General features: G+C 42.0%; 1 protein-coding gene across 28 annotated transcripts in view; it reads left to right on the top strand.

Moving 5' to 3' along the window:
* The window catches only part of PALS2 (protein associated with LIN7 2, MAGUK p55 family member), a 164,260-nt gene that overhangs the window by 21,646 nt on the left and 122,518 nt on the right, over positions 1-20,096 (top strand). For 10 of the 28 annotated variants that reach the window (XM_086396301.1, XM_086396320.1, XM_086396310.1 and 7 more), the window contains exon 1: positions 12,167-12,441. The exons of 2 other annotated variants lie outside the window; for them this stretch is intronic. Coding sequence is in view for 8 of the 26 variants with exons in the window: in XM_086396299.1 (XP_086252425.1) it covers positions 12,824-13,070 (247 nt within the window). In the remaining 18 variants the exon portion in view is untranslated. Of the gene's footprint in view, positions 1-1,920; positions 2,736-12,166; positions 12,442-12,780; positions 13,619-20,096 lie in introns of those variants that run through there. 16 more of the 28 variants (XM_086396299.1, XM_086396296.1, XM_086396300.1 and 13 more) reach the window with 9 other exon arrangements.

Below are 20,096 nucleotides of genomic sequence, written 5' to 3' on the forward strand. Positions count from 1 at the left end.
TTGCATCAAGTGGCCAAAGTATTGGAGTTTCAGTTTCAACATCCGTCCCTCCAATGAACACCCAGGACTGATCTTTAGGATGGACTGGTTGGATCTCCTTGCAGTCCAAGGGACTCTCAAGACTCTTCTCCAACACCACAGTTCAAAAGCATCAATTCTTCTGTGCTCAGCTTTCTTTTTAGTCCAACTCTCACATCCATACATGACTACTGGAAAAACCTCCCATAAAGGATATACTATGAAAAACATTGTCATAATCCTGCTAATATTCTTTTAGCATACTAAGATATCATTAAGATGTAAGAAGAGAATGAAAACACATCAAGCCCATAATGATATGCAAATGATATTGATCTAATCAGTCATATTTGCTGTCATAAAGAAGTCCACATGATTACCAAATATTTCACATATTGTATGAACATTATTACAGACTACATCATCATCATTAAACACCCATCTGTGTGAAGCACCCTGCTAGGTACCATGCAAAATGCTTTAATTTAAATAAGTACAATTTCTATACTTTGAGAATAAAGTTCACTCAAATAATCCTCTCTTTTAAAAGATTCTTGATACTTTTAAAGTATTAAAGAATAACTTAAGCAACTAGATCCTATTCTATTGACACTTTCATTAATTTTCATAAATTATCAAGTATATAAGGTAAATCCTAAAGAACATGGATTCAACTAAGCTTACATTTGTCATTTATTAATTGAAACTAGATCTGATTATTTATATTCATACTGATTTTTGTATAGTCTTTATATATGAGGACTTTATATATGAGTCATTATATATATGAAAGACTTTGTCATGGCTTTCAATTTTGTTTCTAAATTTATCATTTGATTTTCAACTTATTTTATGGCATCTTTTTCTCCAAATAATGTCATGCAGTCACAATTTTAAGTCTTTTGATACAGTTTCTGTCTTGGTGTAATGATGTACTTTCTTTTCATTCCTTGTATGGTTTATCTTTTAGATTTAAATCTTCAATTCATCTGGAATTTATTTTTGGAAGGTATTTTTTAAATGTTTTGCCAGTTCACCATTTTTTCAAATTATATCCATTATTATAAGTAATATCTTTTGCCTTCCCAAATTTCCATACATACATGGATCTGTTTCATGACTCTTTGTTCCATTATTCTAGCTACCTATTCTTTCTCCAGTACTGCATATTTAAATTACTATGATCTTACATTTTAGTTTCTGATATGGCATATTTTTGTTGCTAACAAATAGGAAATGCTCTTTTTAAATTTTCTAGTTTGTTATTATGTCTATGGAAAAGCAATTGCATTTCATAAGTTTTGATTCGATTTGACTGTCTTTCAAGTCTTTCCTTTTATTTCTCTCTGCTGTTTTAGTTGATTGTCTTTGGTCATTTAGAGAGACAATTTCATCTTCTGTAAATAATGATCACTTTGTCTCTCTCTTATGTTAATATCAGATCTCTTTTCTTTCTTTTCCTACCTCACTGGCTAGAACTTCCAGATAAATGTTTGACAATAGTAGATACAATGGAAACTTGGTCTTCTTTGAAAGGAAAGATAATCTAATTAAGAGTATTCTTAGCTCATAATTATGCACTAAAGATATTTAGCAAGTGGCCATTTGCTCATCTACAACTGTTGTGAAAATAAAGCAGTCATAAAACTCTCTAATGCATAATAATCTCTTCCTGAGCAAACACCTGTACCAGGCATTCTACACATTTAATTCATAGTCCTTAAAAGATCCTGTAAGGTAGTGCTATTACACCACTTTGCAGATGAGGAAAGTTCTCATCTACTGAATAATATACCCAAGGTTACCCAATTCAAAAGTAGTGAATTCAGAAATATAAACTAGAGCTTTTGATTCTAAGTTCTTCCTTTGTATCATACTATCACATTACATGGATTCCCTTGTGGCTCAGCTGGTAAAGAATCCTCCTGCAAGGTGGGAGATATGGGTTCGATCCCTGGGTTGGGAAGATCCCTGGAGAAGGGAAAGGCTACCCACTCCAGTATTCTGGCCTAGAGAATTCCATGGATGAGTACGTGGGGTCACAAAGAGTCGGACAAGCCTTTCCTGTGTTACCTGGTGGGTTTTCTAAAGGTGGACTCTGAGGTAGTTCTGTGTGCTCAGTTCAGCAGGTACACTTGGATGAACACATGTGAAAGGAAGGCCAAGGTAGCCAGACTTAGCAGGGGGAGAAATCCAGGTAGGATGCAGGCCTGAATAACAGCCTCAAATGACCCCGCAGTGTGTCTGGAGCTAAAATGGCCTCTCAGACTTGTTACATGGGCTGAAGTGGCTGGGCCTTTACATGTTCCTGCTCCACGAGTCGTTTAAGGTGGACCAATCTGTGAAGGGCTTGGGGCACATCTTTGGGCTTTCTGCAGCTGACTTCATCCCGAGAGGGCTAACAGCTGGAGGCTTTCTTCTGCCAGCTGTCCTGCAGAAAAATCTTTCATACGTAAGCTGGGTCAACAAGTCTTTCCTTAAGAGTATATCTGGGGAGTGTATCTCTGCATCCATCAAGTTCTCTAAGAAAGCTAAAGTTAACCAACAATGAGAAAAAAAAAAAACTAGAATAATACTTTTAAATGTGCTGCTGTAGATAAGTGATATGTTATATTTTTTAAGTGTTTCATTTACTCTTAATGCTGTTCTTTCCCAATAGGGAAGTGGATTTACACTTAGTGAGGCTGAGTAGATGCTTTCTGTTCCTTTTTTATGTGGTAAGTACTTGTGCTACCAAACTATCATCAGTGCAATGTGTTAATAGCTAAATAATGACCGTGTACCACTAAATGAGTGAAAGAAATCTTTTTCTGTATTTTTTAAAATTTATTTATTTTAATTGGAGGATAATTACTTTACAATATTGTGGTGGTTTCTGCCATACATCAACATGAATCAGCCATGGGTGCACACGTGTCCCCCTATCTTGAACCCCCCTTGCACTTCTCTCCCCACCTCTCCCATCCATCCTTCTGGAGTGTTCAACAGCACTGGCTTTGAGTGCCCTGCTTCATGCATCAAACTTGCACTGGTCAACTATTTTACATATGGTAACATACATGTTTCAATGCTATTCTCTCAAATCATCCCACCCTCACCTTCTCCCACATAGTCCAAAAGTCTGTTCTTTACATCTGTGTCTCTTTTGCTGCCTTGCATATAGAATCATTGTTACTGTCTTTCTAAATTCCAGATATATGTGTTAGTATACTGTGTTGCTGTTTCTCTTTCTGGCTTACTTCACTCTGTATAATAGGCTCCAGTTTCATCCACCTCATTAGAACTGATTCAAATGTGTTTTTTTAAATAGCTGAGTAATGTTCCATTGTGTATATGTACCACAACTTCCTTATGCATTCATCTGCCAAAGGACATCTAGGTTGCTTCCATGTCCCAGCTATTGTAAACAGTGATGCAATGAACATTGGGGTACATGTGTCTCTTTCAATTCTGGTTTCCTCAGTGTATAACGCCCAGCAGTGGGATTGCTGGATCATATGGAAGTTCTATTTCCAGTTTTTTAAGGAATCCCCACACTGTTCTCAATAGTGGCTGTACCAGTTTGCATTCCCACCAATAGTTTAAGACGGTTCCCTTTTCTCCACACCCTCTCCAGCATTTATTGTTTGTAGACATTTTGATGGCAGCCATTCTGATCTGCATGACATGATACCTCATTGTGCTTTTGATTTGCATTTCTCTAATAATGAGTGATGTTGAGCATCTTTTCATGTGTTTATTAGCCATCTGTACGTCTTCTTTGGAGAAATGTCTTTTTAGTTTTTTGGTCTGCTTTTTGATTGGGTTGTTTGTTTTTCTGGTATTGAACTGCATAAGGTGCTTGTATATTTTGGAGATTAATTCTTTGTCAGTTTTGTTTGCTATTATTTTCTCCCATTCTGAAGGCTGTCTTTTCACCTTGCTTATAGTTTCCTTCATTGTGCAAAAGCTTTTAAGTTTAATTAGGTCCCATTTGTTTATTTTTGTTTTTATTTTCATTACTCTAGGAGGTGGGTCCTATAGGATCTTGCTATAATTTATGTCAGAGAGTTTTCTGCCTGTGTTTTCCTCTAAGAATTTTATAGTTTCTGGTCTTACATTTAGATCTTTAATCCATTTTGAGTTTATATTTGTGTATGGTGTTATAAAGTATTCTAGTTTCATTCTTTTACACATGGTTGACCAGTTTTCCCAGCACCACTTGTTAAAAATTCTTTTCTCCATTGTATATTTTTGCAGAAACCCTTTTAAAATGTGTTGTTTATTTTCTATTTCATTTATCACTTTTTTAATTCTTTAAAAGTCTAATTCAGAAAAAAACGTGCACTTTTCTATAATATAGTTCTACTGTAACAAAAACAACAAACATAGCTTTTTCACAAATTCTACTTTGTTAAAACAGGCAGTAACTTTGAAAATCATGGTGATGAATCTGAGTTAAATAACATGTTATGGAGAACCCTTAATTGTGGTGACTTGTACTATAATTCATTCCAGTTGAATTAACCTGAGAGTTACAAAGCACTCTGTGTATGAAGTGTGGGAATGAGCAGGAGTTTTGCACTTGAACTGACTTGAACACTTCATAGTTAGGGAGCCTTGGGCAGATTAATTTAATCTTCACTTGTTTCCTCATTTGTAAAATGGCAATGATAATAATGATTCAAATAGGACATAAAGGACAGAAAACACTGTCTGCCACATAGGCATGCACACAATAGATAGTTGTTATTACTCACTGTTATTACCAAAACAGGATTACCAAAAAGATCTGGTTTTTGAGATTTATAAACAGCTGATGATTGTAAAGAGAAATATAGTGCCCTGTACTTCCTAGCATGAAGATGGCATCATTTTGCTGCTGCTGCTGCTGCTGCTGCTAAGTCGCTTCAGTTGTGTCCGACACTGTGCGACTCCATAGACGGCCGCCCACCAGGCTCCCCCGTCCCTGGGATTCTCCAGGCAAGAACACTGGAGTGGGTTGCCATTTCCTTCTCCAGTGCCTGAAAGTGAAAAGTGAAAGTGAAGTCACACAGTTGTGTCCGACTCTTAGAGACCCAATGGGCTGCAGCCCACCAGGCTCCTCCGTCCATGGGATTTTCCAGGCAAGAGTACTGGAGTGGGGTGCCATTGCCTTCTCCGGGCATCATTTTAGAATGGGCTATTAAGTTCTTGGATTTATTCGTAACACACACCCCCACCCCCCACCCGACACACCCCCTACACTTAGACCTATTTCCTACTTCATTTTTGTTCCCACTCCCCTGACCATGTTTCATTCATTTATGAAACAAAAACATCTTAGGGGCCTATGCACTCACTTTCTTCACTTGCTTTTGCCCTCAAGTCTGCCCCCCAGTCTTCCAGAGGCACATGGGACTTTGAGTTTCGCCCTTTATTTCTGTACTTAATGACTATCAGACATTCTGTGTCACTCTAATGCCATAAGACTCCTCATGAAGACCTCTGCCCTTCAGGACTTCATGCCTCTCTGCCTATCCAGTGAGCCTAGGATACCATATAAATGCCATATATATTCAGTCTTTACATTTTTTTTCTGTTTTCATATCTTTAAAAATCTACTTTTGATGTCTGAGTATAATGGCCTTTAATTTTTTCACTCATGTATAAATAGGAAAGGTGGAATTTGGAAGCCAATTTTAAATGAGACTCCAAAAGGGTTAATTAGACATAACGGCTGGCTGCTGTTGGGTTCAACTCAAGTAGCTCAATTAGGGTCCCTGACTGAAATCTAATTTCCCTTGGAAGAGCTTCTCAGCTGTAGCTTGTATATTCAAGAGCAAGAGTTCCATTCTAATTAGCAATATTTCTTCCACTTAATTATCTTTAATTTTAGAAGTCCACCATCTAATAACTTTATCTGTTTCAATAAATGAGCCCCTACTATGAGTATTATTGTGCGAAGCATTCCTGTACATAGCACCCTGTATTCTTATCTACAGGCAAGTAGGAAATGAGGCTGGCAGTTGTGGTGTAAAGAGTATTAAGATAAATATTCGAAGACGAATGATGCTATTGTGAAGCAGAATAGGTAAAGGGCTGTAAGAGATAAAATGTTACAAGAATCCAAATGAAAACAGTTGCCTCTGTTTGGAGTGGAGCAGATAAGTTTTAGTGGAAAAGGAGGATGTGAGATGAGCATAAAAGCTTGGATTGGGGCCAGCAGAAATGGGCAAGGCATTCCTGTCAAAACAAAGGGGTGGAAATATAAAGATGCACGATGTGACTGATGTGTAATATCCCCCCATGCAGGTGGGGGTGGGGTAGTCTTGAAAGTCACTGTGAATGACCTGTGAATAGCGTTTCACTGGCAGTGAGGAGGCAAGGATGATGTGACTGACATCTGGCATTCAGGTTCATGTGGGACAGGGCAAGAAGTCTTCCTGGAGGGACAGAGGAAATGAACAAGAGAACCCACTCCCATGAATGACATTGAAAAGGCAAATTTCAAGGGACCTGGGTTCAGGCTGTGTGTGTTAGGGAGATGGTAAAGAAGGCACAAGGGAAACCTGCAGGAGGAATAGTGTAGGGAGGGAGAAGCAAAACATTTTATTTTAGATGTTGTTTAGAACTGTGAATGGATTAACTTGATGGATATATTCAACAGGAAGTTGAAAACATACCTAAAGTGAAAGTGAAATCGCTCAGTTGTGTGTCTGACTCTTTGAGACCCCATGGACTGAATTCTCTAGGCCAGAATACTGGAGTGGGTAGCCTTTCCCTTCTCCAGGGGATTTTCCCAAAGCAGGGATAGAACCCAGGTCTCCCCTATTGCAGGCAGATTCTTTACCAGCTGAGCCACAAGGGAAGCCCAAGAACACTGGAGTGGGTAGCCTATCCCTTCTCTAGGGGATCTTCCTGACCCAGGAATTGAACCAGGGTCTCCTCATTGAAGGCAGATTCTTTACCAACTGAGCTATTAGGGAATCCCTAAAGGGAGTAGAGAACTGTAGATACAGATAGGCAAGCGTTGAAGATAGAGCCTTAAGGGTCGATAGGGCTTCCCTGGTGTCTCAGCAGTAAAGAATCCACCTGCTCTGGCGCTGGAGAAGACTCTTGAGAGTCCCTTGGATTGCAAGGAAATCAAACCAGTCAATCCTAAAGGAAATAGACCCTGAATATTCATTGGAAGGACTGGTGCTGAAGCTGAAGCTCCAATACTTATGGCTACCTGATGTGAAGAGCTGAATCTTTGGAAAAGACCATGATGCTGGGAAAGATTAAAGGCAGGAGAAGAAGAAGAAGACACAGGATGAGATGATTGGATGGCATCAACTGACTCAATGGACATGAGTTTGAGCAAACTCCGGGAGATGGTAAAGGACAGGGAAGCCTGGAGTGCTGTAGTCCATGGGGTTGCAAAGAGTTGGACATGACTGAGCGACTGCACAGCAATAATGGAGGGGATGCAGATTTGATCTCTGGGTCAGGAAGATCCCCTGGAGGAGGAAATGGCAACCCACTTCAGTATTCTTGCCTGCGAAATCCCATGGGGTAACAAAAAGTCAGACATGACATAGCAACTACGCAACAAGTATCGATGAGATTCTTGAGAGAAACAAGAATCACTTCTTTGTCTACACTTTGTCCCTCAAAAATCTCTCCCATTCTTAAGTGAAACATTTTCATTTAGGAAGTGGAGGAGATGACACAGCAAGTTAAGAGGGCAGAGAAAGAATAATCAATGAAGGAGAAGGAAGTCCTGGGGTGTACAGGGAAATAGAAGGAAAGGAGAGGTTTAGGCAGGGGCATGGAGGTTAACTCCTCCAACTCTGCAGAGGAGTTGGATTGCTTGAACATTAAGCAGAAACTCTCCCCATTGTGTCTGCCTAAGACTCTTAATATTGCATTTATCACGTGATCATGTAATTACTTATTATTCTCCACAGTGGCTCAGATGGTAAAGAATCTGCCTACAATGTGGAATACCTGGGTTCACTCCCTGGGTCAGGAAGATCCCCTGGAGAAAGGAATGGCTATCCATCCCAATATTCTTGCCTGGAAAATTTCAAGGATAGAGTCCTTAGGGTTGCAAAGAGTCAGACATGACTGAGTGACTAACACTAACACTGACTACGGGTTGCCTTCTTCTGACATTATTCTCCACCATTGGGTAGGGGTAATTTGGTATTGTTAATTATTTTATTGTCAACATTTACCGCTGTAAATGACTGAATGAATGGACACATGAGTGAAAATGTCAGTTATGCCTCAGTATAGTTTCAATTAAGAGGTGAGTGTGGAAGCCAAATTCCAATGCCTAAAGTAAATGGTCAGTCAAGCTATGCAAGCTATTTTTACTTTCGTAAGAAACAACAACAACAAAAAACCAACCCCAAAACATGCAAATTCTTAGAACTGTTGACTTTACTTGCAGTGATAAAAAAAAAAAAAAAAAAAATGAACTGCCCTGTGTCAGGGAATGTTCTTTCTGGTAGGTAGGAGAAAGTGCTGCTAAGAATAACATTTCTGTTTATTTTGAGATTGTCTGTTGACCTAGTGGGACTTCAGAGAGATTTAGATTACAAGTAAAGCCTCTGACAGATATCTATGAAAGCGAGATTAAAACAATAATACACACAATCAACTGTGGTCCAAGGGCTTGTAAACCATTGCCAGTTGGAATGCTCAGAGAATTGGGAACAGCGATCTTTAGGCAGCCAGGTGAGACTAATCTGGGGAAGCTTTAGGAAGGAGATAAATTTAAGCTCTTTTGAAAGGGGACTATTCTAGTCAATTGGCAAAGAGTCTTATGGCACACGATTAGGTATTTTAATTTGATTACTTGAGGTAATTTGGAGCCACCCCAATATTCTGAAAAGACTTGGTATAAAATGTTTGGAAGATGACTCGTTTCAGTAGTTTTTAACGCTGACTGCATATTAGAATCACCTGGAGAGCTTTGAAAAATCCTGGTGCCCAGACTGTAGGGCAGAACGATTTAACCTAGAGGAGGAACCCAGCCATCAATATTGTTGTTTTTGTCTTTTTTTGATTGTTTAAGTTCTCTGGATGATTTCAGTAAACAGCCCACAGTAAGAGGTACTGCTCTAAGTGTCAGGAAAATTGCAAGCAAGCAAGCAAGAGACTAGAATTAGAAAGGTTAGCAAGGAGGCTGGAAATCGGAATCTGACCTAGCTTTGTGAACAGAGATAAAAGGGGTGAAGCTAAATAAAGTATTCTGGAGGAAAGCTTGGTTGGACTTTGTGGTGCATGTCAGTTGCAATTTTTCACAAAGCTATATTCCCAGAGCATCACCATTCTTAATATGATGGATTAGTTGAAAAACAGGCAGGCAGGACTTGCTTTGCTAAGATTTGGGGCTATTAGCAAAATTCTCAATTTCTGAAGCACCAAAGCCACTCAGAAGAGAAAAAAAAAATCATATTGAAAGTATAGAAGCTTTTGTTTATATTTGAAGCAGGAAATAAAGCCAATGATGGATGGTCTGGAATTAGGAATCAAAATTCAGACTTTAAATTGATTTACAGTTAGGAGAGATACTGGGCTGGCAAAATTACGATCCTTTTACAGTAACCTTGAAGAAAATGAAAAGCCAAACCATTAAGAGAATTCCTCATCATTTTCAAGCATAACATTCCCTTTCCTGGAATAAAGAATTTGTAACAGGTATGGGAAATGGATGGGTTTTGTCTCAGAAATGATGACCTCTTAGAAAGGTGAGCTGGAAAGCAATAATGAGAATTCCAATGTTCATATTAAATCACTTTAAATTTATTCCAGCATGTCCCATTTTCAAAGTTTAGGGGAAGGGCAGAATGTCATATGTGGCACTACTATTTATAAAAATTAGTGTTTCATAGTACTATATCATATTTGATAAAATAGGCGCTGGAAAAGAACTTCCCCTGCCAAGAGTATCCTGAAGGAAAGCAATCGAAGGCAAATGTAGAGCAAAACCATTTTCCTGGCTCCAAGGATGAGGCTGAGACTTACAGGCATGATAAGCCTCAATGTAATAGCTGTCATTACATAGTGAAAAGACTTGGAATTATAAATGAAAGATAATTGTTCCTGTATTGCTGCTTCCATGAACTGGGTTCCTGGTACATGCAGCGATAAGAGAGTTAGGCAGGACTGGTCCCAGATGTAAGTCAGGGAAGACTACATTTGTGACTTGAGGGGTAGAGACTCCTGTCTCCCTCCAGAAAACTTGGTCAGTGAATGTCATCCTATTTTCGGGAGTGGGGTGTGGAGTAGGAAGTTAGTACATTGCTTCCCGAAGACCCTGGAGAAAATATAAGTGTACTATAAGGGATGAGGAACACAGCAGAAATTACATTCTTCACCTCTTCCTCAGAGGAACTCAGGGCACTCCCTGGGTAGGATGAGGTTGAAGGTCAAAAGGAAGAAGAGAATCAGAGTTGGCCAGTCTGGGTAAGGTGCTGCAAGAATGAGCCACTGGGTATCTTCCTAGGGGACGCTTATGGATCTAGTAAGCAAGGAGGCAGAAAAAGAAGACCTGAAAGTTCTGTTGATTCTCTGAGAAAAGAAACCCCATTCTTTCCTTCTGCATCCTTACATCACTCTTGGGCCCAGGGCACCTTCTATTTCATTTCATCTTGCTGACCACAAGGGAGGGAGGCTCCACCTGTGCCCAGAGTTACTCTGTATCCCTTAGTACATTCAGGTGTCCTCAAATGCTTCCAATTTCCCTTCCTCAGGGTTGCTGTTCCAGGAAAGAAGGTTCTAAATTAATAGTCTAAAAACTCCCCCTGCATGTTGGTTTGCAAAATTAATGATCCTTATGAAAAAGTAAATTAATCTTTGATGCTTGGTTGAGGCTAAGAGAAAAATCACTGTTTGGGGGACTGGGCCTTCTTAATACCCCTCATCCAAAGCATTCTCTCTCTCTCCCTTCTGGACTAACCACACTCACAGAGATTGGGAGGGAGGGGTGGACAACACAGCTTGAAAGTCCATCTCTGAATCCACAGGGCCGTGTTGCAAACATTTATCAAATGCCTGTTTGCGCAGTTCAGTGCAACTGTGCCCAAGAGGAGCCAGGAAAGACTGCAGGGAGGAAGCCCCCTGATGTGATGTTCCTCCCTTGCTAAGTTTTACTTGCACTTTCTACATACACAGTTTGAAAAGACTGCAGTAAACATTTTGTAAAATGTAAATACCATGATCACGGTTTCTTCAGTTTCAGGAGGAACACAACAGCTTTGCCAAAAGCCCCCATCACAGGTTCCAGGGTTCACAGATCTCTCGGGATTAGATAGATATTAAAGGAATTGGAAGTTCTGATTGCCTCGCTGTGTTTTTCTAAACCGAGCCTCTGCTGCACTGCGTTGCTCAGTTCAACTGAAAAATTAAATCTGCACTCCTGTCAAAATGTGTCATCTGCACACCCGGACACTTATCCCAGTTCATCATGCTTTCTGCGGAGTCGAGGTGGAAAGAATGCTGCAGCTCCCACTTGCGAGGCCTGGGAAGACCAGGTGTTTGGGAGGATCCGAACAACTGTTGTCCTCGGGAGTGTCCTGCGGAGCCGACCGGGAATTCCACGGGAACCTCGGTGCTAGGAAAATAGCTAGTGTCCGTCCGTTTCCTCGGATGTGAATCACCCTGGTTGGGCTGGGAGAATATGAAGGACCTCGTCAGCGCTGTAGAACCTGCCAAATACACATCAGAACCAGGGGCGTGTGTGTGAAGGGGGAGGAGGCAGAGTCTCCGGAGGCTTTTCTTCGAGGTCTATTTATCCTTTGTGCCCCACGGCTGGTGGGTTCTTTGAATGTAAACTCTTGGAAAGGGCCGGGGGAGCCTCTTCCACGCTCGGGGGAGTATCTTGCTCGTCTGTAAATGCTGAATGACAGCGGCAATTTCGGCCCGGAAGGGCCGGTGCGGATTGGGTCTGGTGACCCTCTCGCAGGCGCGGCTCGGGGCCAGGACCGGGGACACCATGGAGAGGCCGCGGAGCACGGGCGGCGCATCGGGCCCGGGCGCAGTCTGCTGGCGCTCGGAGGGGGCCCCACCTGGTCGCGGAGCCTCGGCCGGAGAGGCGGGGCCCGGCTTCCCGGAGGCGGCGGCGCCTCCTCGAGCCCGAGCGCGCGCTCCCCGGCCTCCGGCGCACGCGCGAGGCCGGGAGGGAGCGCGCCCCGGCGGCGGCGGCGGGAGGAGGAGGGCGGCCGAGGGGAGCCTAGCCGCGCGCGCGGAGGTGGTGGCGGCGGCGGCGACCTGAGCCGGGTGGAGTGGAGAGCGAGGGAGGGGGCGGAGGGAGAGGGAGGCGGAGGGGAGTGAGAGCCGCATTTCCAGTTCCCAACTACGAGCCGCGAGTTTGTAGATGGGGCTGCTCCGTGGCGCCTGCGGCTGAGAAAGAGCAGCGGCGGCGGGCAGAGAGGAGCGACGGCGGCGCGGAGGAAGCCGAGGTGCGAGTCGGTGAGTTGCCGGGGCCCCCACGTCACTCGGGTAACGGTCTCGCCGCGCGCCGGGCCGGCCCGGGGGGGGGGGGGCGCCCTGTTGCTGGTGGCTTCGCGCCACGCGGGGACCCCGCCCCGCCCCCTCAGCACCTGGGCTTGGGCGGGCGACGAGGGTTGCTCCGCTCGGCCGGCGCGGAAGGGGCGCGCTCTGCCGGGCCCCTGGCTCCTGGGTTGCTGGCGGGCGGGCGGAGCGCGGCAACGTGTCTGGCCCATGCCGCCGCGCCCCGCTCTCGCCACGCGCTCCGCGGCGCGGCCCGGGCGGAGGCAGGGCTGGGGCTGGGGGCGCGGGGCCCCCTCCGGCCGCCGGCACCCTCTGCGGCGGGAGTGACGTTAAGACTTGAATGGAGAGCCGTGCTGGGGGCGGTTGTGGCCGTGACAGACACCTTCGGGGGTCGGTCCTCAGCGCGGGCGGTTCCGCCGGCCTCTCGCTGCCTCCCAAGCTCCGAGTTCTTGGGGGAGGAGGCTTTGGGCAAGTACTGCTGCCACTTCCGAGGCACGAGACTCCAGTTGTTTGGCCAGAGTGGTTGTGGGCCGAGCACACGCTGCTCCGGAGGCGTTTGCGGCTGAGGCAGTGCTTTCCGATTCTGGGTACGTTGGTCTGGAACCAAAAAGGTTCCTTTTTTTTGCGGGGGGGGTGGTGCTTTTTTGGGCGAGGTGGAGGGCCAGGAGGGAGCCGATGGTCGGTGTGATGACAGGATGGGGATTGGTTGATGGGTGTTTTTTGCAGAAGGACTTTTTAACACTTTCTTGGGAGTTTCGTCTCAATTTCCTCAGCTCCTGAGGTTACAGCTGGAGATTCCATCCATTCAACTTCCATCAGCTGGGGCACGTTAAGAGGGGTCGGGGGTAGGAGAGGAAGGTAATTGAAGGCTGATGGGGAAGCTCAGAAAATTCACCGCATTACTTACAAACAGCTGGTTTAAGGTCAAGCTAGCCACGTTTTACTCCCCTTCCATGCCTTTGGGGATGGTTGAAATTTTACTTGATGCTTTCTCAATTGGTCGTCTTGTTATATGGCTCGGAACATTTGAGGTGCGTTAAAATGCTCTTCAGTTGGCGTATGATTTAGCAGCCATTTCTTCCCGTGAAATCTTTCGAATGGTCGTTCGGAAACTTCTGTTCGTCGGCTGTTTTAGGTAAGGTAACACGCTGGTACCAATGCCGAGATAGTTGCGGTACGTTGGTGAAACGACGGACCTCAAGGTAGAATTGTATCAGGCCTGATTATAGTCAAGTCTTCTGAGGCCTGATTACAGTAAACAAAGAACTTTTGGGGGTTGTGTCATTTTGAGGTCATCTGTATCTGAAATCTGTCATATATTTAAATTCATGTTTTAAGTATACGTTGGCACAGTGTGTTACTTTTTAAGGTCTATGCTGCTTTTAGTTTAGACTAGGGTTACATAATATACAAGTGGTAGCATTTATAATGGTTCTGTTTTTGTCCTGTAGAGATTGCACACTAAATATGAAAAAACATTCTGGGATGTGTTTGTCCTTTTCTAATTGATGCTGCTCAAGTCCTTTTCCACTTGGAATTTCAAAATGAATTTTTTTCTTTCTTTACTGGAAAGAAACTGGAACGCTGGAAAAATTGGGGGCTTATGCAAGTCTGGTAGCTCTATATAAGACAGAATCATTTTCTGTTGTTCTGTAGGCCAACTGTTGGATTTTTTCTTGACGAATCATATTTTTCTTAAACATTCGTGGGAGCAGTTTGCATTTTTCTTGAGTCCCATTTCAGGCTGAAATTGTTCCAGAAGACTACACAGCCTGGTACTCTAGCTTCTTCCCCCACTCTCTCTCTCAAGCTTGGGATAACCAAGAAAATCATAATTGAGAGGCTCCGTATATGTTATTTGTGCTCTGTTTTGAAAATTGAAGTTGTATGAGTATTTACTACCCCTTTATAGAGTTTACCATTTAATAATGGATGATGAGCAGAAGACAACCGAGATTTTAATTAAATACCCTTCACATTTTTGACATCCAAACTTTGTTGAAAGTGAGTGATAGCATATTTTTGCTGAGAGTTACAAATAATACAGGGTAAAATACTAAGAAAATAAATACTAAAATGGGCAAGAGAACCCATTTGTACTTTTTGTGTCACTTGCTGTATTATAAATTACCTAGTTAGGTGGCTTTATAAAAAGAGTATCTTGCAAGTTAGACTTAGGTTTTTAGCACTGGTAATAATTTTCTTTACAAGATGATTCATTTGGTAAGTGATGAAATTTGTATCAGAACTTCACTTCAGGTAGATGTGGTTGACTTGCAATGGATGTCCTGATATTTATTTCAGGAGGGATGAACACCTCCCCATTAGATAAAATAGTTGGCTATTTGAGGATATCACTAAATTATTCCTTAAAAAAAGAATGTACTGAGAAAAAACAACCTATAGGTTCTTTCCTTCCAAAAATAGTGTTCACATTTATGAATAATATAAGAGCAGAAAAGCATATGAGGTCTCTCTACAGATATTGTGATAGCATTGAATTAAAGATTTTATTTCTTCTCTGTAGGTACCAGATTCTGCATATATTGTTTTTGGTCAGTCTTAGAGAAGCTGCAATGATTTTCTCTCTTCCACTTATTTGTATGTGACCACTGGGGGGAGACTTCACAATTTAGGTTGATGGTATCCCTCTCTCTACACTGCTGCTAATCATTCCTGGGCACTTTGCCCAACTACTGGAAATGTGTTGAGGAAGATGCACTTAGAATCGAGTCCTGATCAAGGTGTCTAAATGACTTTTATTTCTTTAACTCACACCACACTCAAAAAGTACCTCTCTTTATAAATTGTGTTTTAAACAGTTTACTTTTGGGTCTGTGTTACATGGGCTAGCTAAACATCTAACGGTGAAAGAAGAGATTCATGAATACATTAGAGCTTTCAAAGATCTGACTTTACTGATATTAATCTTAGAAGCAGTGCAGGCTTAATTACTTGCTTTGTGTACATAGGAATTAGTTGTCTGGAAAAGTCTGGAGAGAATATCACTCTTCTTTGAGGTGTACAGTATCCAAACCTCTTTAAACTGGTTGGTCTCTTATTTTAAAAAGCTTTCAGAGGGAGAGAGATTGAAGCATCCTTTGTGCCTAATTTCACCACACGGGGGAAGTTTCTCCTTTATCACAGTGATAGAGATAAGACCAAAACTCACAACTTTGTTGACCATTAAGTTGAAGCTATTCTCAAGAGGTACAATAAAGTCAGGAAAAACTCTAGTTTCCAGTCTTCTCTTCTGACAGTATTTAACTTTATTAGTGTCCAATTCAGTAATAACTCAACAAAGGACATTATTTTTATAGTAGTTTATAAAGAACTTAAATTCTTCATAAGATCTTGATTGTAGCAGATTTATTCACTGTATAATGAGTAGGATAGAATTTGAAGTAGTTTCTATCACCTTTCCTAGTTTCTTCATTTTTACAATGGCTTCACTTTTTTTTTTTTCTTAAAAAATTTCATAAGTACAATAAGAGATGTTTTCTGCTGAAGAAATGCAGATTCCTGGCCAACCTCAACATTGTGTTTACTACTTGGGGAATAATTTCTAATGGTCTGCAAAGCAAAATGAGAAAGACAATGTAGTGAGTTTTTCATAAAGCTCAAGTTACTTTCAAATCCTTTCCTCTGCCTACTAGTTCCTATAATGGTCTGATTCCTACTTACTTTACTGACTTACAGCTTTTTCTCTTAGATCGGTTGCTCCTTTACCACTTCTGTAGCATTCTCCCTTGTTCACTGTTTTCCATCTACCCAAGGCGTGTATGCTCTGTTACGTCTGACTCGTTGTGACCTCATGGACTGTAGTCCACTAGGCTCCTCTGTCCATGGAATTTTCCAAGCAAGAATACTAGAGGAGGTTGTCATTTCTTTTCTCCAGAGGATCTTCCTCACTGAGGAATCGAACCTGAGTCTCTTTTGTCTCCTGCACTGGCAGACAGATTCTTTACCACTGCTGTGCTTGGGAAGCCCGTATTCCATCTGCATGGCCCTTCTTTTTTTCTGCTCAGAAATGCCATGGCTTGTTCCTGACTTAGGTCTGTTCCCTTTGCCTGGAATTGCCTTGAAACATGACACAATGGCTCCTTTTCATCATTTCAGGTTTCAGTTCAATAACTTCTTTTTCAGTTCAGTTGCTTTCTCAGATAAGCATTACTGTGGAACCACCCTGTCATAATGACACCATCCTCATTTCCCCTTATCCCATTACTTTTTTCTTTTTTTGCAGATTGTTTATCATATCTGACTTTGTTTTTTATATTATTTTGTTATCTGTATGCTCTCATTAGAATGCAAGCCCCATTAGAACAGTGATTTTTATCTCTTTTGTCTTAACAGTGTATTTCAAGAACTTAGACTAGTTCCTGGCACACAGCTGTCATTAAATATATATATCCCTTTTAAAAAATCTGAGGTTCTATTCCTCCTGAGGCTTTGGTGTTAAAGTGTTCCTTTATGAAATGATTTGAGTCAGTGATAGTTGTAGTAAGATAGTTGTAGTAAGTAGGCCACTTTTGGCTGTAAGTTATAGAAATCCATTCTGACTGGTATTGGTATGAACAAAAAGTGAGATTTACTGTAAAGATTGATGCAGGAGTGTCTAAAGGAATGCCAGGGTTGGGACTCTGGAACTCCAGTGCCAGCGGAACACACTTCATCTCTTCTGTTTACTCTTCCCCGTGCGTTTGTTTCATGTTTTCTAATGCTGTGGAGGACCACTTCCTAGTCCTCTTAATAGAAGATATGGCCTCCAGCGGCTCCTAAAATTTCCCTGTTTCTGGGCCCAGAAGGAAATAGATTTCTCTAGCACCCAAACACATGGGGAAACAGTGAGAAACTTAATTCTGGGTTGGGGGGGGGGGCTCCAAAATCACTGCAGATGGTGACTGCAGTCATGAAATTAAAAGACGCTTGCTCCTTGGAAGAAAAGCTGTGCCCAACCTAGACAGCATATTAAAAAGCAGAGATATTACTTTGCCAACAGAGGTCCATCTAGTCAAAGCTATGTTTTCCAGTGGTCATGTATGGATGTGAGAGTTGTACCATAAAGAAAGCTGAGCGCCGAAGAATTGATGCTTTTGAACTGTGGTGTTGAAGAAGACTCTTGAGAGTCCCTTGGACAACAAGGAGATCCAACCAGTCCATCCTAAAGGAAATCAGTCCTGAATATTCATTGGAAGGACTGATGCTGAAGCTAAAACTCCAATACTTTGGCCACCTGATGTGAAGAACTGACTCATTTGAAAAGACCCCAATGCTGGGAAAGATTGAAGGAGAGAGGAGAAGGGGATGACAGAGGATGAGATGGTTGGATGGCATCACGGACTCAATGGACATGAATTTGAGTACACTCCAGGAGTTGGTGATGGACAGGGAAGCCTGGTGTACTGCAGTCCATGGGGTCACAAAGAGTCAGACACGACTGAGCGGCTGAACTGAACTGATGCATGAATTGCTGTAGGTATTATGGGAGAGGAAAGAACTTATCTGAACACTAACTTGTATTGCTTTATTTTATTTTTCTTTAATCATGAAATAAGCCCAAGCTAGGCAATGGCACCCCACTCCAGTACTCTTGCCTGGAAAATCCCATGGACGGAGGAGCCTGGTAGGCTGCTGTCCATGGGGTGACAAAGAGTCAGACGCGACTGAGCGACTTCACTTTCACTTTTCACTTTCATGCATTGGAGAAGAATATGGCAACCCACTCCAGTGTTCTTGCCTGGAGAATCCCGGGCACAGGGGAGCCTGGTGGGCTGCCGCCTATGGGGTCACACAGAGTCGGACACGACTGAAGCGACTTAGCAGCAGCAGGCTAAAGCCAGCAAAATCTCTGCCCATTTCCCCTACAAGACACACACAGGAGATTGCTTTTAGGATCATAATTGCCCTCTCAGATCACCTCTTCATCCTCCCTAGTACTGGTGAAGTTTGTTTCTACATCAGTGAGGTTTCCATTAACTTTGTATCTTTTCAGAGACTTGTACTTTGTTAGCTACTTAGTAATTCTCAAGGAAAGATTGAACTGAATAATGCTTAGCTTAAGAGCTTTTTATAACTATTTCATAATTTTACGTTTTTGGAAATAATTTGTAAAAAAAAAAATGATTTAGAATTTCACTTAATATATATACGTAGAATTTTATTACAATAAATGGCCATAGAACACTTTTGTAAATTATTTATATAGTGTATTAATGGAACTCTACTTTTACATGGTTCCTTTGCTCTATAAAATATTTTTAGATCTTTATTGTGTTGGAGAAATGTGGAAAGAGGAGGGTAGGCAACTGAAATGCCTGGAACTTTTCTAGAAAATTTCATGAGAAACTGTGAGGAAGGTGACTGAGTAGATCAGGGGGCCATATGCTTAGGAAAGGAAAAGAGTGAAGAAGTTACAGAAAGTCTCATGGAACCTGGAGGGGCTACATCTTAGGAGGAGTTTTAACCATAGGAGGAGTTTTAACCATGGAAAATGCTGTTAATGTAGTTGAATGCATACTTTGAGAATACGTTATATACTTTATGACACTTTAATTCTGTAGGTCTTCTGCCATGAGTTGACTCTGATACAGGGGTTCTCTACCTAAGTGGCTGTCAGAATCCTTTCGAGATACGTCTAACCAAAGGATTCTAGTTTAGTATGTCTGGTATGGAGCCAGAGCGTGTTTATATTTTCAGAATCCCCAAGAGTCAATATTTATAAAATAATCCACTTTATAGAGTATTCTCTTCAACAACCAAATCAATCAACATAGCTTTTAGGGTCCTTTAGTTTAGGTAACTAACCTCAGAAGGGCTTTCCTGATGCCTCAGATGGAAGAGAATCTGCTTGTAATGTGGAAGACCCAGGTTTGATCCCCAGGTTGGGAAGATCCCCTGGAGAAGGAAATGGCAACCCACGCCAGTATTCTTGCCTGGAGAATTCCATGGACAGATGCTACAGTCCATGGGGTCACAAAGAGTCAGACATGACTGAGTGATGTAACACACATACACCCTCACAAAGTCTGTGGTCTCTACTTTGGCCAGATTGGTAGCTCTGTAAACATCTGACTGATTTCCATTGCTCTCCCCACTTTCATTGTTTCCCCTTCTTTGACTACTTGTTTCTTCTGCTCAAAAATGTTGAAGCTTGCCTCCCCCAAGAAGCTGTCTTGGCTGGTCTCATCCACGGTTTATCTTTACAGTACAGGACAGATTATAGCACAACATTGACACAGCTGGTAAATACACATCCTAAGAGGGGCTGATTCGTGTGTTTTCACTGTTAAGTCTTGTGCATGTATTCCCATTTTACTGTTTGAACATCCTTAGTTTTTCCTTTTGCTACCAAGAATTTGAAGCTTATACATAGCTGGCTGAATATCGATAATGGCATCAACAGTATTTTTGAATGCTTACTATGTTTCAGGAACTTTGCTGAGTGTTCAACACATTATCTCTTTTGCTCATCAGCAGTTTTTTAAAAATCAAATTAAAACCCTTATATGATTGTGCTAGTTTCCTGTGGCTGCTGTAACAAATTGCCACCAACTTGGTGGCTTAAAAACAAAAGTTTATTCTCTCACAGTTTTGGAGGCCAGGTGTCTGAA

Source organism: Bos grunniens, chromosome 4 (genome assembly GCF_055505025.1).
Source record: "Bos grunniens cultivar Pamir isolate PY7600 chromosome 4, Bosgru_T2T1.0, whole genome shotgun sequence".
In the NCBI taxonomy this organism is placed as follows: domain Eukaryota; kingdom Metazoa; phylum Chordata; class Mammalia; order Artiodactyla; family Bovidae; genus Bos; species Bos grunniens.